Source organism: Thermobia domestica, chromosome 3, assembly GCF_964235325.1.
Source record: "Thermobia domestica chromosome 3, izTheDome1.hap1.1, whole genome shotgun sequence".
Classification (NCBI taxonomy): domain Eukaryota; kingdom Metazoa; phylum Arthropoda; class Insecta; order Zygentoma; family Lepismatidae; genus Thermobia; species Thermobia domestica.
Genome location: NC_137456.1, coordinates 17,693,792 through 17,717,992, shown reverse-complemented (window position 1 = coordinate 17,717,992; position 24,201 = coordinate 17,693,792). Strand labels below are relative to the sequence as shown.

The 24,201-nt window shown below is 38.1% G+C and overlaps 1 protein-coding gene and 2 non-coding genes across 5 annotated transcripts in view; 2 read left to right on the top strand and 1 right to left on the bottom strand.

The window, feature by feature from the left end:
- LOC145680205 (uncharacterized) overlaps positions 1-21,560 on the top strand; it is a 34,028-nt gene extending 12,468 nt beyond the window's left edge. For all 3 annotated transcript variants that reach the window (XM_081750516.1, XM_081750515.1, XM_081750514.1), the window contains exons 2-4: positions 5,547-5,711; positions 15,993-16,579; positions 19,343-21,560. In XM_081750516.1, coding sequence (XP_081606642.1) covers positions 5,547-5,711; positions 15,993-16,579; positions 19,343-20,384 — 1,794 coding nt within the window. In that variant the 3' untranslated portion in view covers positions 20,385-21,560. The remainder of the gene's footprint in view (positions 1-5,546; positions 5,712-15,992; positions 16,580-19,342) is intronic.
- TRNAQ-UUG (transfer RNA glutamine (anticodon UUG)) lies at positions 6,638-6,711 on the bottom strand. Its single transcript has one exon. It is a non-coding gene; the product is annotated as a tRNA-Gln (tRNA).
- TRNAQ-CUG (transfer RNA glutamine (anticodon CUG)) lies at positions 13,124-13,195 on the top strand. Its single transcript has one exon. It is a non-coding gene; the product is annotated as a tRNA-Gln (tRNA).
- Positions 21,561-24,201: the final 2,641 nt, after the last annotated feature.

The following is a 24,201-nucleotide window of genomic DNA, read 5'->3' as shown; positions in this document are numbered from 1 at the left end:
CAATTAGAAATGGAAGTAATTTATAGATCAGATATACAATATCGTTGTAAACCAATGCCTAGTAGTACGTTCGTTCACGTCATTCTCCGCAAGTGCCTGGCATATGCGGCGACTGGATGCAGTAGCTCCCAGGCCCAGTTTAAAAGTCTTCGATCCCAGGTCGCGCCGTTTGGACTTTGTGGTGACAAACACCATGCTCGTGGGTTTTCTCGGGGTTCTCCCCCCATTTCCTCCCACTTTCTTCATTCCACCATTTCATTCATTTCTCATCATCACCCTCTCCTTTAGCCTAACCGGCATAATCGTGGGACGTAAAACTCAAAGATTTTATTTCCAGTTTAAAAGTCATACAACAAACACACGCGAGCAAGGTGCCTGCATACCTGCATTTTTCTTCGACACTGGACATGCTGTGTATGCGTAACTTGCCTGTATTACTGATGGTCAGACAACTCCCGATCGTTTGCCAGGCACGTGCGTCGTTTCGTGTCCTCTCTGTGAGCGCATGGTTAATGTAACAGCAAAAATGGAAGGGACTTTTTTTTTGGTTAACTTGTAATATTACTTAAGTAAAATTTGTTACTAAATTAGTAATTAAGTTAAAATTACTAAATCGTAAAATTATACATAGCGAAATTTAATTTTCGCGAACTAAAGGACATTTAAATAGATTTTGAAAAGAAACCAGTGAAATTCCAATTCATTTCAAAATAAAATCTCTCATATAAATCAATCGATTAAAAATTAAAGATGGCGCAGGTATTCAACATCGTTAAGGGGGCGCGGTGGCTCAGTGGTAGATTGTTCACCTCTGGTGCTTGGGGTCCCGGGTTCGATCCCAGCCCCCGCCAAGTGAACTTTGTGGTTGACAAACACCGTGCTCGTGGGTTTTCTCGGGGTTCTCCCGTTTCCTCCCACTGTCTTCATTCCACCACTTCATTCATCTCTCATCATCACTGTCTCCTTTAGCCTAACCGGCATAATCGTGGGACGTAAAACTGACAGTTTTCATTTCATTTCAACATCGCTAAGAGCATCAAGTACTAATGAAATAATTCATATCTTAACTGAAACATATTTTATCATCCAATACAAACCATCCATTGTTATTACAAACCAGAGATCACAATCTAATTCCTTGTTTTGGAACGAGAGCAGTATTCGAAATGTAAAACACATAAATGTATTCTACCCAGGAAACAATGATATTTCAGTGGCTAATCTGCCTGATTTCTCAGATAAGTGTTGAAATGAGGTAGATATGTGAAGATAATCGATCACCTACACACTGAATTGTTATAAAGCCGGCTGGTGTGAAAAATACACTTCAATATGAAGACTAAGTAACTAACAATATGGCCTATGTAACCAGAAGGTTCAATGCCGCGTTCATAAAAGCTCTCCATTGACTTCTGTACTTAGCTAACTGGATTCAGTTTCTACCTTGTATTCCAGTTTCTACGAGATCCATCTCATTATTACCCTCCCATCTGCGCGGAAGTCTTTCTAATAATTGTTTTCCGATTTGACTTCCGGTTAAAACTTTGAAAGCGTTCCTACTTTCTTCCATTCTGGCTACATGACCTGCCCACCTGAGCCTCCTAGATTTGACGACCCTAACAGTATTGATACTAAATGAAATAAAATACTCTTAAATTATTTAGAAACTGTGTTTATTAACAAAACATATATAGCTTGATGTTCAGAGGCATTAGAAAAAAGTGAAAACAGTTCTCGAATGGATCAGAAATCGAACCCATGTCTCCAGTTTACCCTGCCGGTGCGTTTACTATTACGCTGAACAATCCGCTCCGTGTAGCGTAGTCGCTAATGCTCTCTCCTTTGATGCGAGCTCAGATTCGATTTCTGGGTGGAAACACTCGGTCACAAAGCTGTAGAAATTTTTCCAGGCTAGCCATTCTGAATAAGGCTTTCCTCATTGACACCAGGCAAATGTCTGGATGGTACTTAACATAATGGCCCCAGGTCGCTTCCTTTTCCCCGATTCCCCTGGTAATGTGATCATGGAGGGACGCCATCTCTTATACATGATGGGCTTACATAGCCATAAATAACAACTGGCCAGGAATCTAATTTCTAATCGTAATCCTAATCGTAATCTTATGGCCTTTCACCTGGATGTGTAGTGACAGGTCAATGTTATGCGAACTTGTACTTAAAAATTCGTAAGATCAGTGTCTTGCTTCTTCAGGTCAATGCGCGAGGCCATACATTTGACTAGTGCAAACTGCTACTCGACAAGTAAAGGTCTGAATATTGGTATACTCGCCGGGATTGATCCCAACTGATTATCACTTGCTTTCAAAATTTAAGGACATCTCTGGCCTCAATTTCTAGCAATGATGATGTCATAGATTCTGTTGACCAATGGTTTCAATAGTAGGAGAAATTATTTTCTATAGGCACTCAACTGTTACAGAAGAGATGGGAGAGGTGCAGTATCTAGAGGGAACATGTTTAATGATATAGGAAAAAGAGCAGTGAAAATGTTGCTGTATGCTATTTACAAGGAAATCGGTACATGAAGTTGTTCGATGTTTCTTGTATTTCTCTTAAGTGTGACATTTTGTAAGGGCAAGAGCATACTGTAACCAAAAGAGTCGCTTCATCGGAGTGGGTCAGAGCTAGTCGCTCAAAATGTTTAACTCGTGAGTACTCTTTACAACTGGTTTCTGATTGATCAGTTCCTTTCAGTGAATTAGTTGGGGTTCAGTTACATGATAAAATAATTTCACATATTTTTTATGTACCATTATTTCATAACTATAAGGTTTTTAAAAACCATGGTAGTTCATCGCTGCAGACTTGGCCATGAATTGTATCTTGTTGACATCAACGCAGTTACTAATAGTTGTAACGTGTGTTAAGTAATGGTGATCCAATACCGCAACGTCACTGGCCGAGGAGAAATAAATAACCCCCTCCACAAATAATTTTCAGGCAAAAATGTAAGAATTGCATAGAACAATTGATCTTTCAAAATATTTATATATGCATATAGAACTAAATCCGAAATCACAACCTTGGACTACTCTAATATTATGAACGATGAAAATGGTGAAATGAGTAAGCAAAGTTCTGATTAATGCTATTTTAATAATATATTATTTTTTTTTTGCTCAAATTTATAACGAACAACAATAGTATAACTGTTCCAAAAACGAGTGATTTAACAAATAATCCAATTTAAATTTCATACACATAAAACCAATCTCCTAATATGATTGATATTCGAGCATTGAACTAATTGTTCTTTACAAGGCAAGCTCCGTTAGAAGCAAGTTTAATCATGAAACCAGGAAATGATTTACAATCTTTGCACAACGTATTTAACCACTAATTTCAAGAATAATACATAATATATATATAAACACCAAATACAATTCTCAATTGGTATCATACCAGAATATTAATTTTGCCTTTACTAGTTTCGCGAACAGTTACTTTAAGATAACTATTATATCCAAAATTATGTATTCACTTTTCACTAAACTCGTTATTACAGATTTTTGTTCCGACCAGTTCGATTTCAGCTTCACAATTGAAGCTTGTAACTCGTGACGTAAATTTCGAATAGATATAGTCCTGTAAATTGCCACTACAGCGCTATAGTCGGCCTATCTCCATGACATCTATACAATTCAATACGCTAACTTTTTTTTTTTTTTTTTTTAACAAACTCATTACATAGTATTCTCTGTTTCCATAATAGCACAGTAATATGAAAAATTATATCAATGAGAGGAGTATCTTTTATAACAAACCTGGTATTTAAATATCCAACTTATACTTGAGAGTAGAAAGTCTTTTCAGGTGGTGCGTGGGGCTTTTTTTTTTTTTTTTTTTTTAACATTCCACAATTATACCTACGCTTAACCCTTTTAAATTATGTATACTATGTTTAATATATTGGGTAGTGCTTTCATTATTCGATTAAAAAGAACTAACAAAGCTTTTTACTTTGCATCTTTTTGTTTCTTCAAGCATGGAGGCATTGTAAAACAGGTTACGTATGATTTCACGCCTTTCTGTGTCGAGGTGATAACGTCATAAATTATAAAAAAATAATTTTTTTTTACGTCTATATCTATAATTTTTTGGTAAGCTTACTTTTGCACCTACAAGATTGAAATTTTGCACATACATTCAGTGCACCCCTTAGTGTTTTTCAGATCTCTGCGTTAACGTAATGGAGTCCAGAGGAGAAAAAGGTTTAAAAAAAAAAAAAAGGATATTTTTTACCCTTTTTTCGCGATTTTCTCGCCTCAGTTACATGAATAGACATGTGAATGGTACCGTTTGAAAGGCTATTTTGTTTTGAAGAGAATGCTGTACCAACCGTGATCCTAGGATAAATAGGGATGTCTCAGGAAATTTTTACCTGATATCCTGTTTTATACGGGAATCTGGGGTATTGCAGAGATATTATTTTTGATTAGCTTTTCTTTGCATTTAGAAGATTGAAATTTTGCACACACATTCAGTGCACTCTTTAGTATTTTTCAGATCTCTGCGTTCGCTCCAGAGGGAAAGAAGGTTTAAAAAAAATTAACAAAAAAACATCTTTTTTCGCAATTTTCCCGTCTCAGATACATGATGGAGACATGTAAATGGTACCGTTAGAAAGTCTGTTCTATTTTGAAGAGAGTGATATACGAACCATGACCCTAGGAAAATTAGGGATGTCTCAGGAAATTTTTATATTACTTCCGGGTCTTTTAGAGTAATCTGGCCCATTGTAGGGCTCATTGGTAGATATTTTTTCCCGTCCGTACTATTCAAGATAGAAGGTTAAAATTTGGTACAAATATTTAGTACACCCCTTACTATTTTTTGTAGTTGATTTTGAGATCTGTGCATTAACAGCGGGGTCCAGAGGGGCTCAAAATTTGAAAAGAAAAAATCCCAGTTTCTCTTAAAATTTCTCGCCTCAGGGAAATGATAGGAAATGTGAATGGTACCATTTTAAAGGCAGCTCTATTCGAAAAAGAACGAGGTACGAACCATGATCCTAGGATAAATAGGGATGATGCTGTAGCTGCTTGACTGAAAGTCTATAATTTACCCTAAAAAGCCAGAATTTGAAAGAAATCGGGAGAACCCCGTGAAAACTCACGGACATGATGTTGTCCACCCTAAACTCAAATGACCTGAGGTTCGATCCCAGCCCCCGCCAAGTGAACTTTGTGGTGGACAAACACCGTGTTCGTGGGTTTTCTCGGGGTTCTCCCGTTTCCTCCCACTTTCTTCATTCCACCATTTCACTCATTTCTCATAATCACCGTCTCCTTTAGCCTAACCGGCATAACCGTGGGACGCAAAACTCAAAGATTTCATTTCATTTTTTCAAATGACCTGAGGGTTAACCAGGGGCCTCACGCATCAGAGGTGAGCATTTCACTAAATCACCGTGACCCCCATAAGTGTTTTTAATTGTGATAATTTCTCATTAATTCAGCTGTATGACCATATGTTTAATATGCGGTAACGACTAACCTAATTTTTTGTTTTTGTTATCTTTGTAGGTATCTGAAAAAGACGATCTGCCAAAGTATATCTGTCATCAGTGTGATCATCAACTGGAAAGTTTCCACGCATTTAGAATCAACTGCCATAAAACGGATCAAGTTTTAAAAACTTACAGGCCATCAACGTCTTCAGACAAGGATAATCATTTGCAAACATTGGAGGTAAGTATTTTTAAAAAAAATATTTTTTTTAAATTTAGGTTAATATTTTTTTTTAATAATAATTAAATAGTAAGTATTCATTTATTCAAACATGGTTTTTTGGTTCCAAACGACTTGTTTTGAGAACTTCAATTTCCAGATTTTTAATGGTACGAACTTACTCTCATTCCAGCATACCCTTATTAGCCGGCTATAAGACGCCTCCTATTTTCTTTATGTATTTCCGAGGAAATAATGTCACTGCATATTGTTTTTGTAGCAAGGGAACAGTATTATTTGAAAAGATCTGCTGATATTTATTGGTTCACAAAACAGTATTTAAGCGAATGCTGTTGCGCATCGTAAGGATCGATGGAAGGCATGAAATAGCACAGGATCCGGAAGACTTTCGGAAATTACAATAGCATCTGTATTGCTGTATAATTTGCACTCCTTTTTTGAACGTATTTTTAGAGGAGAAAAATGCGTCTTCTACAATTTATATTAAAAGTTCTTATATGAATGACAAAGAGGAAAGGGGCACAATGACAATTTTTATTTTTTCTAAAACTGAGTTTCGTTTGGTGGCAGTTCGTCGCGCAGAGGAGACAAGACCATTTCCTTTCAGAAGTATCTACTATAAATGCGCAGAGACTAGAGATACCTCTACTACTAGGCATCTATAACAATTGCACAGAGTCGGAGACACTTGTTCTATGATAGCTCTAGGATTTAGATTTCTGGGCTTTCGGCATCTAACGCCATGTAATTTAGTCCGTCACGTTTTGAGGGATGACGTCCCTCGGCGAGCAAAGGGAAGAAAGAAAGGATGGGGGAAGGAAGCAAGCGCCGTGAGACCTCTATCCCGGCAATTGCCTGGTGTGAATGAGGAAAACCTCATTCAGGGTGGCTGGTCTGAAAAAGCTCTTTACACTTTTTCGACCAAGTGTCCCCGCCGGGAGTCGAACCCGGGACCGCTCACACCAAAGGCGAGAGCGCTAGCTACTACGCTACGCGGGGCTACTATGATAGCTCTATAGCAAGTGTATAGAAAGAGACTAAGAAGGTACTACTGCTGCTACAAATGCGCAAACAGAACAAATTTTGCTACAAGTATGCAGAAAGAGAGAAAGAGAGAGCTATTTGTACTATGATGGGCCCTGCAAGAAGCACACAGAGAGAAACTAAACTACTTTTGTTGTGTGTACATCCTACAAATACACAGAATCAGTGCTACGATATGACTGGTGCGAATACACAAAGACAGAACTGCTTTTGCTACGAAATATCTGCTACTAGTGCATAGAGAATGAAGCTTCTGCTACGAGTTGTTTTCTATAATTGCACAAAGACAAGGCTACTTTTGGTACAAGTCGGCAGAAAAATCAGGAAGGGGGTACATTTGTGTCTGATATTTTCGATAAAATGTATAGTGCATCACGAATTGTTCTTCCGGTTGTTGTCAAAGTGGTTAGATAAGTGGCCCGTTAATTTCATAATAAAATACGTTGTATTTGTTTTTATATTATTCATATTTTAGTTGATTAAGGAAAAATATATTACTTATGAGCATCATTCTTCTGTTTTCTTAATCTTTTTTTCCATCAACACGTGAGTGTGTCTGATTACAGATGAAGTGAAAATTTCAAAAAAACAAAGTGTTCTGAAAAACCGGGAAATCTCAGGGAATTCTTTCCCGTGGGGCAGCGGTGGCTCAGTGGTAGAGCGTTCACCCTTGGTGCATAAGGTCCTTGGTTCGATCTCAGCTCTCGCCGAGTGAGCTCTAGTTGACAAACACCATGTGCGTGGGTTTTCTCGGGGTTCTCTCGTTTCCTCCCAGTTTCTTCATTCCACCATTTCCTTCATTCTTATAGTCACCGGCTCCTTTACCCTAGTCGGCATAAACGTGGGACGTAAAACGTGAAGATTTCATTTCATTTTTCCTAATATACGAGAGGAGAAACTTCCTCCTCCCCGCTCTCGAGAGAAACCTTGTGTTTTCGCCGAAACTGCAGAAAATATGTACGGAAATTTGTTCTTAAACTGCTTAAGAACTCACCTTTAAGTTATAAATTGACTAATGCTCTTTCATGTTTAGATCTCAATGTTTCTGCAGGATAGAGCAGATAGAGTTGTGAGATAGTTCAAAGAATCCAGATACAAATTGTAAAGCAATTGTGAATCAATACTCTTAAAACTGGTCAGTGTTTGGATTGCTTTTAGCTGAAGAATTTGGATCCTTCAGACTACATTGTTTAAGAGAGTTGTAAAAATGGTCTTGATTTTCTATAAAGACGATATTGAAATCTAGAAAGAGGATATTCAGTCAATGCCGAATGTGTAGCAGATAATGTAAAAGAACAAAACTTTAGTAGCACGCAGTTTTGTGTACGAGTTAGTAGTTTCTCCGGGTGGTCTTGAGAAACTATCCATAAGCAATTCTATGATTCATTATGCACAAAATGCTCGTAATCATTTCGCTGAGGCGACAAGTCAATGACCAGAGGGATATGAAAAGAAATGAAAGTAGGGAGGTAAAGATCATTTTGAACCAGTTTGAAGAAAACTAAAATAATGGAGGATATGCGCAATTTTGATCAGGATTTTCTTCATTGTTGGAATGGCTTGATTGATGAAATGGATATTCAAACCTTTAACAATATAACTGTTTCAACAATGAAGAAAATTCTAAATAAAAAATCGGCACAGATTGTTGCCTTCGATAGGTTATAAAGTTCCTTCTCCATAAATTTGAAGTCTCTAGGTTGATATTTCTAAGAGAAATCGTGAATTTTTGTAAAAGATAAAAAATACATGAGCGAGAGATACGAAGATTGTAGTGACATCTACCGGCAAAGCTTGTCCCTTTACACCAACCTTAAGATAATGGAAAGAAAATATTGAGTTGTATGACAAGAAAAATAAACTTTTATTTTGAGCATTAAAAAAGGAACAAGTAAACGAGAATCACAACGAAATTGCGATAGTAAGTTACAAGTTCAAGAATATAAACGGAATGAAGAATAAAAAAAGTAGATAGTATATCTATTCCGTTTGTTAAGATTATAGAAAAAGAAGAAAGAAAGAACTATTCAGAATTTGTAATCAAGTGACGAGGGAGTCGTCATAAGACTTCCATATAGAGAGTTAAGACTTGAGTCTGCCTCCTGATGTGAGGTACAATTCCAGTATTTGCCTGCCGTATTTTAAGGGAGATTAAAGGAATCTTGGGTTAAGACGGCCAGCCTAGGATCTGAATCCTGGGTGTAATACAGGTCCTATTCTATATTATATAGAAAATTACCCACCTTTTTGTAACTTAACTTCCTTCATCGTTGAAATTGATCTATAAGCGAGTGCCTATGATGCAAAGTGTGTCCCACAAAATGCGAATGGGGCCTCACGGACGACAGAGATATTCCATAGTTTCATGTGTGCAATAGAACATGAATGTTTACATGGTATTTTAAGTGAAAATACGGCTTTAAATTTACTTACAAAATTTAATAAAACCTTATTTTACCCAGTAAAACCCAGTGCTTCTTTTAACAACCCTAGTGTTATTTTCTCTCTGATTTCTGGTAAGTATATACCTACTTGAATATAAGCGCATCTGTTCAGTTAAATTTTGCTTCGAAAAATAAGTGAACATTAGAATCGATAACGCAACAGTATTACCTCCGGAATCTGAATGCCCAACACGTTGTTCGTGTCACCCATACACTTTGTTGTGGGAAGCTGTAATGAGTGCATTTCGTGTGACTTTCGCTGATATTGTTACATTTTTAAATTTTATTATTTTACATTTTTATTGAATTAATATCATTCATAACAGTTAGTAATGACGTGGATTCCTGGATGGACCTTTTGCTTTTCCCCTACGGAGTTCTGTGTGTCCCTCCACATTCCGAAAAAGTTACTAATCTGACAACATGGATTAAGCAGAGAGTTAAAGATTGGTCGTAATATTGCTCTATCAGATCTTCACACAAAAACATACAAACCTCGCCAGTTACTAACAAATAAATCTTTCAACTTCAAGAGTATTGAGCACAAATTATCCGATGGAGATATACGTGGGGCAGTGAGGCTATTAACTTCGGAAGACGTCATGACAATTCCAGATTCATCAGTTTTGGAAGCTCTCAGAGAAAAGCATCCTGCTCATTCACATTCATTAGCTACACCGGAGCCTCCAGAGATCAATACTCCAGTAACCAGAGTCTCGACTGATGAATTCATTAAGGCACTAAAATCTTTCCCGTCCGGATCAGCTGGAGAAATGGATAATCTCAGGCCATCGATATTGAAAGACCTTATTCTTAGTCAGAAATGTGAATCAAAGGATCGTCTAGTCAACTCTGTTTGTGATTTATTACACATAATAATATCTGAAAATGTACCAATCTTTTTAAGACCTATCTTCTTCGGTGCATCATTGATAGCGCTCAGGAAGAAAAGTGGAGGGATACGCCCAGTAGCGGTTGGAAACGTTTGACAGCTAAAATCATTTGTTTCCGAATGCGCGAATCATTAATAGATATATTGTCTCCACACCAAGTAGGCGTATGCACCCTTCTGGAGCTGAAGCTGCCGTACATGCTGCTAGAATCTTTTTCTCCTTTTCACACTCACAAGTGAAGGCATTTTTGAAAATTGATTTCCGAAATGCATTCAATGAAGTCAATCGAGATTCCATGCTGGCGGCAGTAAAAAAAATCACTTTCCAAACTTCTATCCCTACGTTTTTCAGTGCTATTCTGAACCTAGCAACCTTTTTGTAGGAGACAATTTTATCTTCTGTCAACGAGGCGTTCAGCAGGGCGACCTCTAGGTCCAGCACTGTTTGCTCTGACCCTCCAACCAGTTGTCAATAATATAAACACAGAGTACAATGTGTTACATCTCGACGACGGGAGCATAGCCGGAAATACTGATGCAGTACTACATAGTTTAGACAACAGGCAACATCCATCGGTTTACATCTCAACCACTCAAAATGCGAAGTGAGTTTTCTAGGCGCTAAGGAAGAGGAACTTGAGGATCTTTATAATAAATTTAATGAATCTACACCTGGTATACAACTAGTTCTATCAACTAATGCTGAACTCCTAGGCGCAGCTCTATCACAGAAGCGCGGAGTAAACTATTGGTAGAGATGATTTCGAAATTAGAGTTATTCTTGTCACGCTTATCAAACATCTCAACTCATTCAGCGTTTTATTTATTGCGAGCCTCTTTGTCAATACCAAGATTACAGTATTTCCTCCGATGTTCTCCTTCCTGGCGTGAAGAGGACTTAGTCGAGAAATTTGACGATACTATAAGAACAGGATTGGAATCTATCCTTAACTCCACCCTAAACAATGAATTATGGTTACAAGCACCATTTCCAGTAAGAAATGGAGGTCTCGGAATCTGTCGGGCCACAGATGTTGCTAAGCCGTCATTTCTTGCTTCTTTTTGTGGCTCAGGTCAATTAACTGGAACTCTGATACCGAGAGAAGTCGGATTGGACACCGATTCAGAGGTTCAAAACTGCATCGACAATTGGTCTAATTTAGTGGGGTCTGCTCCTCCGGCTAACGAGAAATCCTCAATCAGCCTGGGACGAACCCATAGTAAAACACCATCTTTTCTCATTAATACAATCAACTCATAAGATCGAAGGCCAGATTCCTCGCTCTTTCGTCCCCTGAAAACGGTGCATGGCTTCAAGCTCTACCGTCATCTTCTGTTGGTCTACATCTCAGCAACAAAAGTTTTCGCATAGCTACATCTCTGCGGTTAGGAGCAGATATTTGCGAACCACACCGTTGTCGTGCTTGTAATGCTCTCGTCGATAAGAGAGGCTTATCATGCAAGAGCAGCGCAGGTAGACAATCACGGCTCTCAAGTGTGAATAATATCATTTTGAGAGCTCTCACATCTGCAGGTGTCCCATCAGTACGAGAACCAAACGGATGCAGTCGTTCAGACGGAAAAAGACCGGGTGGAATGACTTGAGTGCCCTGGAAAAAAGGGAAAGCTCTAGTTTGGGACTTCACCTACACAGATACTTATGCTCCCTCCAATCTTCCACATTCATCGTCATGCGCAGGTCTCGTAGCTGCTCCAAGGAGACCAACAAGAGGAATAAATATATTAATCTCAGTGATAAATATTGGTTTGTTCCAATTGCCATCGAGTCAAGTGGTATTCGGGGTCAAGAAGGAGCTAATTTTATCAGGGAAATCGGCCATCGTATTTCACTTATATCGGGAGATAAACGATCTAAATCTTTCCTTATTCAACGGATCAGTGTCGCAGTTCAGCGTGGGAACATGTCAGCCATTTTGGGTACGTTACCCACAGGTAAAGAATTAGAGAATATCTTTCTCATATAAGAAAGAAAATAACGACTTGGTTTCTGAGTACCAACGACGGAAAGATATTTTAAACAATATGCACTTAAGAATTTATCTGATCATCGTCATTGAAATTCCTGTCATCGTCATTGAAAGATACATTTTCATTTTCACGTTTACTATCCCAATTTGATTCTAATCTATATCTTTCTTTTAGCATAATTTCTTGTTCTTTTAGCATTTCTTGTTATTTTGCCACAATTTCGTCTTATCTTGATAGTATTTGTTTTTCTATTAATTCTGTTAAGAGCTTATGATCATTATGAATTAGTTTAAGTTGATCGTATGTGTAAATAAATTTGATGTACATATATATATATATAAAATATCATTTGTTAATATTTTGTTTTAAAATCCAATGTTAACCTTTACTATTAAAATCATCTTGAGAGTTCGTGGGACCCTGAAGCAAATTAACCTAGTTTCTTTCAGTTTAAAGGGGGAAAATTGTTTAAAATTTATTGCAAAAGATTTGAAACTCACTTTAAGACATTCTATTCGCTAGCGAGTACCTTTGATTTCAAGATGTTAAAAATCAAAGTATATACCAAGGTTCCTACTGATCTGGAGAAATCTATTTCCCTGACTTCTCCCTGATTTTTGGCAAGAAATTCCCTGACTTTCGTGACAGGTGTCGGATAACGTTGACATATAAATAAGGAATAAATAACGGTGAATATTCATATGTTATAACATTTATTCTATAGAGACAAATAGTAATCAATTGCTCTTACGTACATTCCACTTACCTTCCATAAAAATCTGAACAACGTCCGTTATAATGGTTGGCTAAGCTGAAATTGATATATACTTAATGTTTGAAAGCATATATTTTATAAAATTTCCCTCGCTTTCTCTGATTTCCAGTCTTTTTCCCTGACCTGCACCATTTTCCCTGACTTCTCTCATCAGTAGGAACCCTGTACATACATGAAAAAAAAAAAAAAAAAAAAAAATCAAGCGAGGACTATGAAAATTAAAGTGAAAGTTAGTTACATCATAGTTTTGAACATAAACACGTAGGGTGCCGCGATAGCTTAGTGGTAGAGCGTTCGCCTCTGGTGCATGAGGTCCCTGGTTCGATCCCAGTTCGTGGCAAGTAAAACGTGGTGGTGGACAAATACCGTGTGCATGGGTTTCCTCGGATTTCTCCCGTTTCCTCCCACTTTATTCATTCCACCATTTCATTCGTTTCTCATCATCATCGTTTCCTTTAGCCTAACCGGACGTAAAACTTAAAAGATTTCATTTCATTTCATTTCAAAAACACATCGTTAAGGTTTTCAGTGTAACGTCCCAGGATTATTAACCGAGTCTAAGGGAGAGACGATGATGATGAAATGGATGAAAATGGGGAACGGGAAAACGCATGTACACGGTATTCGTCCACCACAAAGCCCACTTGACCGGAGGTGGGATAAAAGCAAGGACCCACGCGCCAAAGGCGAGCCCTGTACCACTTTTTTTTAATAAGAAAAATTCTGACTCTTATTTCACACTTTTTCAACTGTTGAGGATTACCAGACATGAGAGGTACACGAACCCAGAAAGTTCGAGGACGGTTAAAATGCCAAAGCTGTTCCAGCGAGAATGGAGCCTGGATTAAAAGTTGCCAGGTGTTTATGCTGTGGACATAAGATAAATAGTTGGGATATAATTGACTTGAATTAAGTTCGGAAGAATCGATACAGTTTTTCGTAGTAGATTTATGGAAGTTAGTTTGACAAAGGTCATATTGGAGATTTTGATCGTGTGTGATCCTGTGTGGAAGCGAGAAAGAGCAAAATAAAAGTTTCTGGTCGGAAATAGCATAAAAGTAGCAGTAAAAACCAGCATGCGATTCGGAAGTAAACCTTTTTGTTTAGAGCAACAATATAAGTATTCTCGGTACCAATAGTTAATACGAACCTTAGATTTACCTAGTTCCGGCTTCGATTCCCTGTAAGCGTTAATTTAGTATCCTGGGGCAATTCGAAAATTACTTGAGGGGGGCGCGGTGGCTCAGTGATAGAGCGTTCACCTCCGGTGCTTGAGATCCCTGGTTCGATCCCACCTCGCGCCGTGTGAACTTTGTGGTGGACAAACACCGCGCTTGTGAGTTTTCTCGGGGTTCTCCCGTTTCCTTCCACTTTCTTCATTCCACCATTTTCATTCATTTCTCATAATCACGGTCTCCTTTAGCCTAACCGGCATAACCGTGGGACGTAAAACTGAAAGATTTTTTTTTTCGAAAATTACTTGACTTAAAAGTCATCGGATCTCTGGGAAGTCGGAAGTATTTTCATTAAAGTCAATACGCTGACCTTGCATCACCCAGCTGAATATACAGCCTGGCATAACAGTTAGTTAATTGAAGTATCATGCATTTTATTTTGTTTAATATTCATTTTAGGAAGATGAAGAAGTGTATGGCCATTCAGCAGGGTTGGCAAAAACCATGGTTTTTATTTTAAAAAAACAAAAAAAAAAAACGGTTTTTGGTTTAAACCAGGTTTTTTTGGTTTAAACCAGGTTTTTATGGTTTAAATAATTAGCTCTATATATTCATATCATATATGGACAGATATAAGTTTGTTTCGCCTTGATGTTATTATGCAACAACCGGGTTATGCTGGAAGGGGTCACATAAGCTTAAAACGGAATAAAAACCGCTTCTCGAGTTACATCTGAGAGAAATTGTCCTCCATTTGAACTCGGAACCAGGACTAATTGGCCACAAATGCGATACGTCTGCCGACTCACTCACGAAGGAATCCTGATAAAAAAAAAAATACGTTGTACTGATCTTTACATGCCTCTTAATATAACTGTCAAGAGTAATTTCAGAAGGACAAAAAGATAAACAGTTGCACAAGTGAAACCATTACACAGAATTACATATGAACAGTTTCAAAGTACTACGGAGTACAGAAGAATTAATTTAGTTCAAGTTAGTTAACAACGACTTTTATTGGTCCAAATTAAAGAAATACACCGACTTAATCTGCATATCAATAAGAAAAGTGAATAAAGATACGAATTATTTGAGTCCACTTTGGCTCAGACTCATTTATACATAAATAGATACCAAAGATACTTATTTCACTAAATGCCTCTCGTGGGGTCTGTATGACCCCCCCCCACACACACACACACACAAAAAGTACGGCATTTTCGATGTATTTTATCAATAGTGAACATTGAAAGAAAACAATATTTAGAATTTTTCTTCGATTGAAATTACATAATAATAACAACTACAAAAAAATCACAAAATAAACATTTATAAACTTGTAAAAAAAAGTTGCTTTTGTAGTATAATCTTTTTGAGTAATGAATGGGGAATTTAGGTCTGAATATAATACGAATAATATACGGGAGTGAAAGTGATAACCCACAAATGTGTGTTCATCAAGATTTTACAAACACTTACGCTTTTACGAACATTTTTTTGTTTTTTGGTTTAAACCAGTTGGTTTTTTTGAAAAAACCAGCTGGTTTAAACCTTGGTTTAAACCAGCCAACCCTGCCATTCAGGGAGCGGACAAGGTAACGTAGTGTGGGGCCGTGGTGGCTCAGTGGTAGAGCGCTCAACTCTGGTGCATGAGATCCTTGGTTCGATCACAGCTCGCGCCAAATGAGCTTTGTGGTGGACAAACACCGTATGCGTGGGTTTTCTCATGGTTCTCCCGCTTTCTCCCACCTTCTTCATTCCACAATTTCATTAATCTCTCATCATCACCCTCTCCTTTAGCTTAGCCAGCATAAGCGTGAGATGTAAAACTGAAAGATTTCATTTCATTTTCAGGATAACGTAGTGGTTAACGCGTCTGCAGGTTCGAATCTTGTTCCAGACGTGCATGTTTTCATCTTTTTGTGTTTCATTAAATAAATATATTTTATATTTTCGTTTCAGGCTTCAAAAATGTCATATACTCAATCCTGCTTAGACTCGAGGGATAAAATTCCTTCAGACAGCGAGGGATCGCCACCAGACGTAGCTGAAATCGCGTTTTACCCAACTGTGAAAATCGAAGAAGGATCTGAAAAAATGGACTACAGTTCTGGTACTGACAATACGTCAGAGGGTTGTAGCTGGACTCTCAAAGAACCCGCTACCAGAGAAAAGACATGTCAGACAAACAATGTAGTGCCCCCAGTACCCCCCAACACAACTTCCTCTCCTGATAATATTGGGCCCAGTTGTCCTCCCGTTGTCCCACCTAATGTCCCAGTGAATGCATGGCAGGAGAAGGTGGGTGGAAGTATGAAGGACAGCAACATGTATGGTGTGAATAACTCCAACAGTGAAAGCAGGAGAACGGTCCATGACACGCTTCCGTTGGAACCGCTTCGAGAAGCAGCCAAAAGTAACATGAAAGCTCCTGAGGGTCCTCACAGTGTGGCACCTATGAGTGATATGAGTAAAGTAATGCATGGGTACCCAGATCATCCAGCATTCAGAAATCCGTGTGGTCCAGAATTAAAAACTCCACTATTAAGGTAAGAGTTTATGTTAGTATACAATTAGTTCCAATATAAATTAACTCCTAGTATTTAGACTTCCTGAGAGATTTGTATGAAATGACAAAGGTGAAAACTTTCTCTCAGTTACTTCAGAGTCTTATTTGGCCTTTATTATCAAAGCTGGAAGGTAAATGTATTTGCTTAAAATGGGTAATTAAAGGTTATGGTGGAAAGACTAGAAAGGGAAATCCGATTGTTGACGTCTTGTGGACATCGCTGCCCTTCAAAGCCCGCTATGTATTAAAAAACAAAATTTTAAAGGCGATAGAAAAACGAATGTATCGTTTGTTAGGCGGCAGGAAGAAAATCTGATATATGCAGCTGTTGTTTGCACATAATTGTTAACGATTTTAGCATAAAATCATGTATGTCTTTGGTAACACTATGTGGAAAGTTCAATTTGGGCATAACATCGCATGGGGAGAGGGTCTTTTATGGCGTAATTACCCCTTAAATGAATTATATCACATAAGAGTCTTTAGAGGTAGGCTATATATACACTGTATACCAGATTGCTCCTATATAGCCTCTGCAAAATCTACACAAAGCGATTTTTGAATGCGCAAGCGACGAGACCTTCTTTGATATTTGCACAATGTATCTCGTGTTATGATCATGTAAATGTTGCTGTCGTAATTATACTCAGTGTCAGAACAAAAATTGAGTACAGTAATAACTCCGGACTCCGATAAGTCAGACTTCGCTTAATTCAGCCCCCACCGCCCACATGAAAAAAGCAAGGCTTAAAATGTAACCAGACATCACCAATCCCTTTCGTTACAAAGCTCCACGACGGATAAAAATACAATAGTATATTTGATCATTGTTGGCAAATACGGTACATAGACATTATAATACTACAAGTACAGTAGTATTATGTGTGTTTAGGCACATGTCCTTTATTTGCACTTTCTGCTTATCTCTGAATTAGTCCGGAGGTTTTACTATACTCACCTAAACATCCAAATACAAGGGTGGATTAGAAAGTTCGTGGCCTAACCTAGAAAATTAAAAAATATTTGAATACGTTGTATTTTATTTTTCCGCGTAATCTCCTTCGACCGAGATACATTTATGCCATCTCTCCGGTAACGCTTCTATACCATTTAAAAAAAATGATTTTTGAGCCCTGCAAAGTATTCCAGTACAGTACTTTCCACCTCTGCATCCGAAGAAAATCGCTGACTCTCCAAAAAAATTTCCAGGTTTCTAAACAAGTGAAAGTCCGAGGAGACAAGATCAGGTGAATAGAGCGGGTGCGGCAACAGTTCGAACCCACAGGAATGAATTTCTGCCGTCGTCCAGGCAGAAATCCAGGTCGTTTCCATTGCTTCGATTGTTGTTTTGATTCCGGTGTATGATGGTGTGTGTACCCATGTCTCGTTCATAGTCACAAATCTACCAATAAACTCCTCCGGGTCACTTTCAAACAGTTCCAAATAATGCGTTTGTGTTCAGCTGAAAGCACCTTGTGTACTCATCTCGCGGACACCGTAGAAAATCGCTGATTCGTTTACGATTAATGTTTTGTGCTCGCTCATAGGAAATACCCATAGTCTCAGCTGTCTCTCGAATTTTGATCCTGCAGGCATTTAAAATCAGGTCACACATTTTATTGACAGTTTATTGATCGACGTTGAAGGCCTACAACTGCGGGGGATCATCTTCAATGCTGTTTCTGTCATACTTAAATTCAGCTACCCACTTTTTCACAAAGGAATACGAGAGCGTTCAGTCTCTTAGTCTCTCTACCATACCCATACTAAGTTCCAGTGGTATTAAGCCTTTGTTATGCTGGTACTTAATTGCAGCTCGATGCTCAATTTTCTCCATGTTACATATTTCCATCATTTCCGCAGACTTGGTGCCTTATAAACTCTTCACCTGACACATTAAAAGAAATGAAATCTTACACAGTGACTACCAACGAATATAGCTACGCAACTAATGTATACAAACATAAAATAATTGCTTCCTTTCCTAGTCAGACCACGAAATTTCCAATGCAACTTCGTAGCAATCGAAACGCAAACGTTTCAACGACTAGTTGTCGCCATCTTCAGTGTATATTCCTTCAAATTTTTCTGGTGCTTGAAGAACTGTTCTTTTATCAATCTCCTTCACTGTAGAAATAATGAATTTGCACGAAACATCCGACACGTAATGCAAGGTACTGCTCTTAAAAGCCGTCTATATTCCCCTCTTTCTTTTACGTTCCATCCTTGTCTGTGTAAGTCTTCTGATTCATGTTACAAACTAAACAAGCAATCCCAATCTTAGTTTGTAAGTTCTACTAAAACAAGTAAACTCTTTTCCTAGTACATCCTTTGTGATTAAGAAGCTACCGGGCTAGCACAATAGTGATAACACCGTTATTAATCGTCAGGGAAAAGTTAACTATCGTATTTTCAAGTTACTCAGTTTCATTGTATAGTATTGTATCAACACAAATAAAATAAATAAATAAATAAAAATACGAAAGTAGATATGTAACATTTGTATAAAAATTGTATCCAACACTCATACAATGTAGACATTTTGGTAAAGTACAGTTATAAGACTGATTCCGGGATGATATAGTAATTTCAAGGGTTTTAAACGTGGAAGACTTGGCTTGGAAAATCTTCTCGTCTCACGTAATTCCTTGTAGATCCAACGATATTGTACTGTCAAGCAACTCATCTTATGTGCGTCAGTGCTTGTTGTTTTTTTGCTAATGTGTTTTACATTTCTCTGTAGGCCACCAATGCCCATGCCAATACCTCAAGCAAATGGTGAAACTCTTCCGTGGCCTCTGTTTAATAATGCAATGCCTCATCATAAACCAGATTTTCCCCCAGATATGAGGTACTTCAACGCGCTGCATCAGCCGAAGCCTACGGATCCTGAGGGACGACTACAGATGCTGGGTCATTTGGGGCTAAGAAGAAGCGATAGTACCAGTGAATCTCCAACAGATGCCAGTGCTGGAGGAGGGGGAGGTGGTAGTGGTAGTGCTAGTGCTAGTAATGCAGCACCAGGTGCATCCTCATCATCATCCTCATCTTCGCCATCATCGCCACAAGTGAGTGGTAACTCTCTGTACTCATTCTCTCCGATGTGGAATCACCCGCCGCACCACCATCCGCATTCTCATCATCATTCCACATCAACGTCGTCGCCATTGCGAATTGGAAGTGAGAAATCATACCCTTGTGATGTATGCAATAAAGTGTTCTCGCAACAGGCCACCCTGATTCTGCATTTACGAACACACACAGGCGAGAAACCTTTCGTGTGCGAAGTGTGCAACAAGAGTTTCGCACAGCAAGGAACACTCCACGCGCACCTGCGGACACACACAGGCGAGAAGCCGTTTGTGTGTGAAATCTGTAACAAAGCTTTTACTCAACAAGGAACACTCACGTTACACTTGCGAGTACACACGGGCGAGAAACCGTACTCGTGTGAAATGTGTAATAAACGATTTGCTCAACAAGGAACCCTCAACGCACACCTGAGAACACACACGGGCGAGAAGCCGTTCGTGTGCGAAATTTGTAACAAATGTTTTGCTCAGCAAGGTACGCTCGTTCTGCATCTCCGAACACACACGGGAGAACGCCCGTACGTGTGTGAAGTTTGTAACAAAGCTTTCGCGCAGTTGGGAACTCTGAATTTACATCTACGAACACACACGGGGGAACGTCCCTTCACATGCGAAGTGTGTAACAAAGCATTTACTCAACAAGGAACACTCAATTTACACATGAAAATTCATAGGAAAAATGTGGCTGAGTGAACAAAGTACTTTTTTTTTCTTTTTGTTATGTACGTAGAACGCTTTAGAATTACACATAGATTTATTTACGTTAGTTAATAAGTGAAATTTCAAGAGAAGCATATATATATATATTTAATAATAAAGAAAAAAAACTATTACATATTGCGAGCTTATTTACATTCTGTAAAGATTCAAATGTAGTAAATATGATGTATTTCATTTGTAATTGTACTCGGAACTTGGTGGAGAGGTTATGTGAAACGAGATGAACTATGAATCTCACATGTGCAAGTACTTGGTTTACGCCATCAAAACATTCTCTTCGATGTGTATTTTTTTTTTTTTAAAGAGAAACTAAACTTAAATTAGAATTATGTATTTTTTTTTCTAATTTTATTAAGTGATATGTATGTACGTATTAAAAAGAAAAAAAAAAGATGACTACACCTGCTGGCGGGCCGATCACTTGGGTATTCAGGAAGTCTGATTTACCTTTCATTTTTTTAATTACAGTATTTCAAATTGTCTGTAAGGCATAAATAATGTAGCGCATTAAGATTTTGGTTTGGTCCTGAACTTCTAACGTAGTTGTTTTTTGTAGACACATTTTAAGTGTAAAAGGCAGAATGTACGTTGTTTGTGTGTGTGTGGCATTGTCAAAATTATAAAATAGCAAGATCCAGTTGATTATTGTATGAGTGTGTGTTATTAAAATAATAATTTTTTTTTTAAAAAAAAAAAAGCTTAACTATGATGTAACACATAGACGTTGATCATGATCTGCTATTGTGTTTTTATGGGCATGTGTAGTATGTAAATAATATCGTAAGTTCGGGAACTGAAAGTGTTTGCCAAACCATTAACTTAACGCAGATGTTTATAGGTAGCGACAGTTTAAAGACATGAATAGATAGTTGATCTATGAAACTTTTTTTTTTCATTATTCATTGATTTTTTAATTATTTTTTTCGACTTTTAAAGTGCCTGTAGGAACAGATTTGTGCAACATCAACCCCGCCGTGTCATGTTTTAAGGGTTTCTATTAAGAAGTAAATCAATAAAATTGCCGTGTAAAAATAAATTTAAAAAAAAAAAAATGGGAAAAATTAAATAACTATAGGTCTGTGAGAGTATTACTTGTGTCCAAAGCTACAAATACATGACAAAAAATAAAGTTATATGCATTCCAATGTTTTTGTGTCGTTTTCTTATACTCATTTGAAAACATTGCTCCTTTGTATATACACTTTTTTTTTTACTACGGGGTGTGGCTAGAAAAAACCTGACTGCTGCTACAAAATTTTTTATTAGACATTTTGCAGAATGGGAACTCTTATCACCTTCAAAGTACTCCCCCTCACGATCCTTACCTCTTTCATTGTTGGAAGCAGTGTTGCCAGTCATTTTTTGAAATCATGTCCATGACATCCGTCGTTTTTCTCTTCACAGCTTGTACTGTCTCAAATCTGGGTCCTTTCAGGACTGACGTCACAGTGGGGAATAAGAAAAAAAAAGCCACACGGAGCAAGATCCGGCGAATATGGCGGGTGATCTAACACGAGAATGCCATGTTTAGCCAAAAATGTCTTAACTGATAGGGCCGTATGGACAGGAGAATTGTCTTGGTGCAGAATCCATGACTTCGTCTGCCATAAATCAGGTCGTCGTCTTCTTACTCGCTCACGAAGGGTTGTCAGAACATCAAGATAATAATGTTCGTTTTTACATTTTGACCCTCAGGTACCCAATGAACGTACACGATCCCACGGATGTCGAAAAAAAAAAAAAAAAAAAAAACAATCATCATGGCTTTGAATTTCGACTTGCTCATTCGAGCTTTCTTCTGCCATGGAGAACTCGGGCTCTTCCAATGCATTGGTGCTTTGTTTCAGGATCGTACGTGAAAAATCACTTTCATAGACGTAACCACTTTGCCTAAGAATGTAGCACCCTTTTCAATGTTTGTCAAAATGTCAGTACAAATATTCATTCGAGTTTCCTTCTGTTCCAATGTCAGTTTCTTGGCACCAAATTTGAATTTTACTCATACTCAAATTCTCGTGTAAAATTTGACGAACACTTTCTTTGTTTATTCCTGTGATATCAGCAACAGCTCTAATTCTCAATCGACGATCTTTCCGAATCATATCACTTACTTTTTGAATGTTCGTTTCTGTTCTTGACGTGCAAGGTCATCCTGGACGCGGGTCATCTGTGATCATTTCCCGTCCCTCTTCAAAACGTTTAAACCACTGAAACACTTGTGTGCGTGATAAGCAATAATCTCTGTACACTGATTTTTAGCATATTGTACGTTTCTGTTGCGAATTTTCCCAGCTTGCACAGAAACTTCATATTAGCACGCTGTTCCATTTTAACAAGCATTTTTCCGACGGAGCACAGATGTATGTTCCGCTTTGTACAAAGACCACAGCAAAACTGATTGACCTGCATCCAGGACAGTCATTTAGTAGGCAAGGTATCGTGTTACAGTATCATGCATTGCTTTACCTTCATGTACACCTTCATGTACACGTTGTTTGCCTGTAGCTAAAGCAATCCATTTTTTTCTAGCCATAGCTCGTATGTTCTAAACTAAAGAAAATGAATGGTAAAATTCTGATAGTAATTCTTCTATTAAAGGTTCATGATGAATGCTATTCAGTATCTAAATATAACTTTCACACTTACAGATCAAGGTCATGACATCTCTTAAGAATACCTGAAAGGATGCACCTGGCGTAAGTAATAACACGTAGAAACATGCCTAAAGACTGCCACAAATCCATGATTGAATATCAGCGTAACCCTTTAGAGGTGTGTGTGTGGCGTATAAACACATCTGGACGGAAAGGACAGGTGTGGTTTATAAGCCTCATTTCCGTTTGTTAAATATGTCTTTCAATGCCCAATCATACCATAGACTGATAATGGCTTTTAGAAAGGCGTTCATTTTTTGCGTCTCTGAAGAAATGGATAGCCATCATTAAACTTAGAGATAGACGTGGCATATAAACACAATGGAGATAGTTCTGAGGGCAGGTGTGGTTTATAAGCTTTATTTACTTTTGTCAAATAAATCATTCAATATCGAATCGTAGACTTGGATGGCTTTTAAGGCGTCCATTTTTTATGTCTCTGAAGAAATTGATTGCCGTAGTTGATCCATTTCGAGATGAGTATTACATATAAACACAGCCGATCGTTCCGCTGATGACAGGTGTGGTATATAAACATCTGAACAGAGAGAACAGGTGTGGTTTATAAGTCTTATTTGCATTTAATTTGTGAAGTATGTCTTTCAATACCCAATCGTAGTCTTTGGATGGATTTTAGGATTTTTTCTCTGAAGAAAGAGTGATAACCATCCCTAAACCCTTTATAGATGTTCGTGGCATATAAACAAAATCTGGACGGAAAAGATGGATGTGGTATATAGGCCTAACTTGTCTTTAATTTTGTCAAGTTGTTCTATGTTTTTTTCGTCTCTGAAGAAAGATTGATTGAAAGTAGTTGCCTCTAAATGGTTAATCCCATTCTCTTCTCATTTATTTAACCTCTGAAATACATCTTGTATTACAAATATCAAGGGGGGTGCGGTGGCTCAGTGGTAGAGCGTTCACCTCCGGTGCTTGGGGTCCCTGGTTCGATCCCAGCTCGCGCCGTGTGAACTTTGTGGTGGACAAAACACCGTGCTCATGGGTTTTCTCGGGGTTCTCCCGTTTCCTCCCACTTTCTTCATTCCACCACTTCACTCATTTCTCATTATCACCGTCTCCTTTAGCCTAACCGGCATAACCGTGGGACGTTAAACTTAAAGATTTCATTTTTTTTT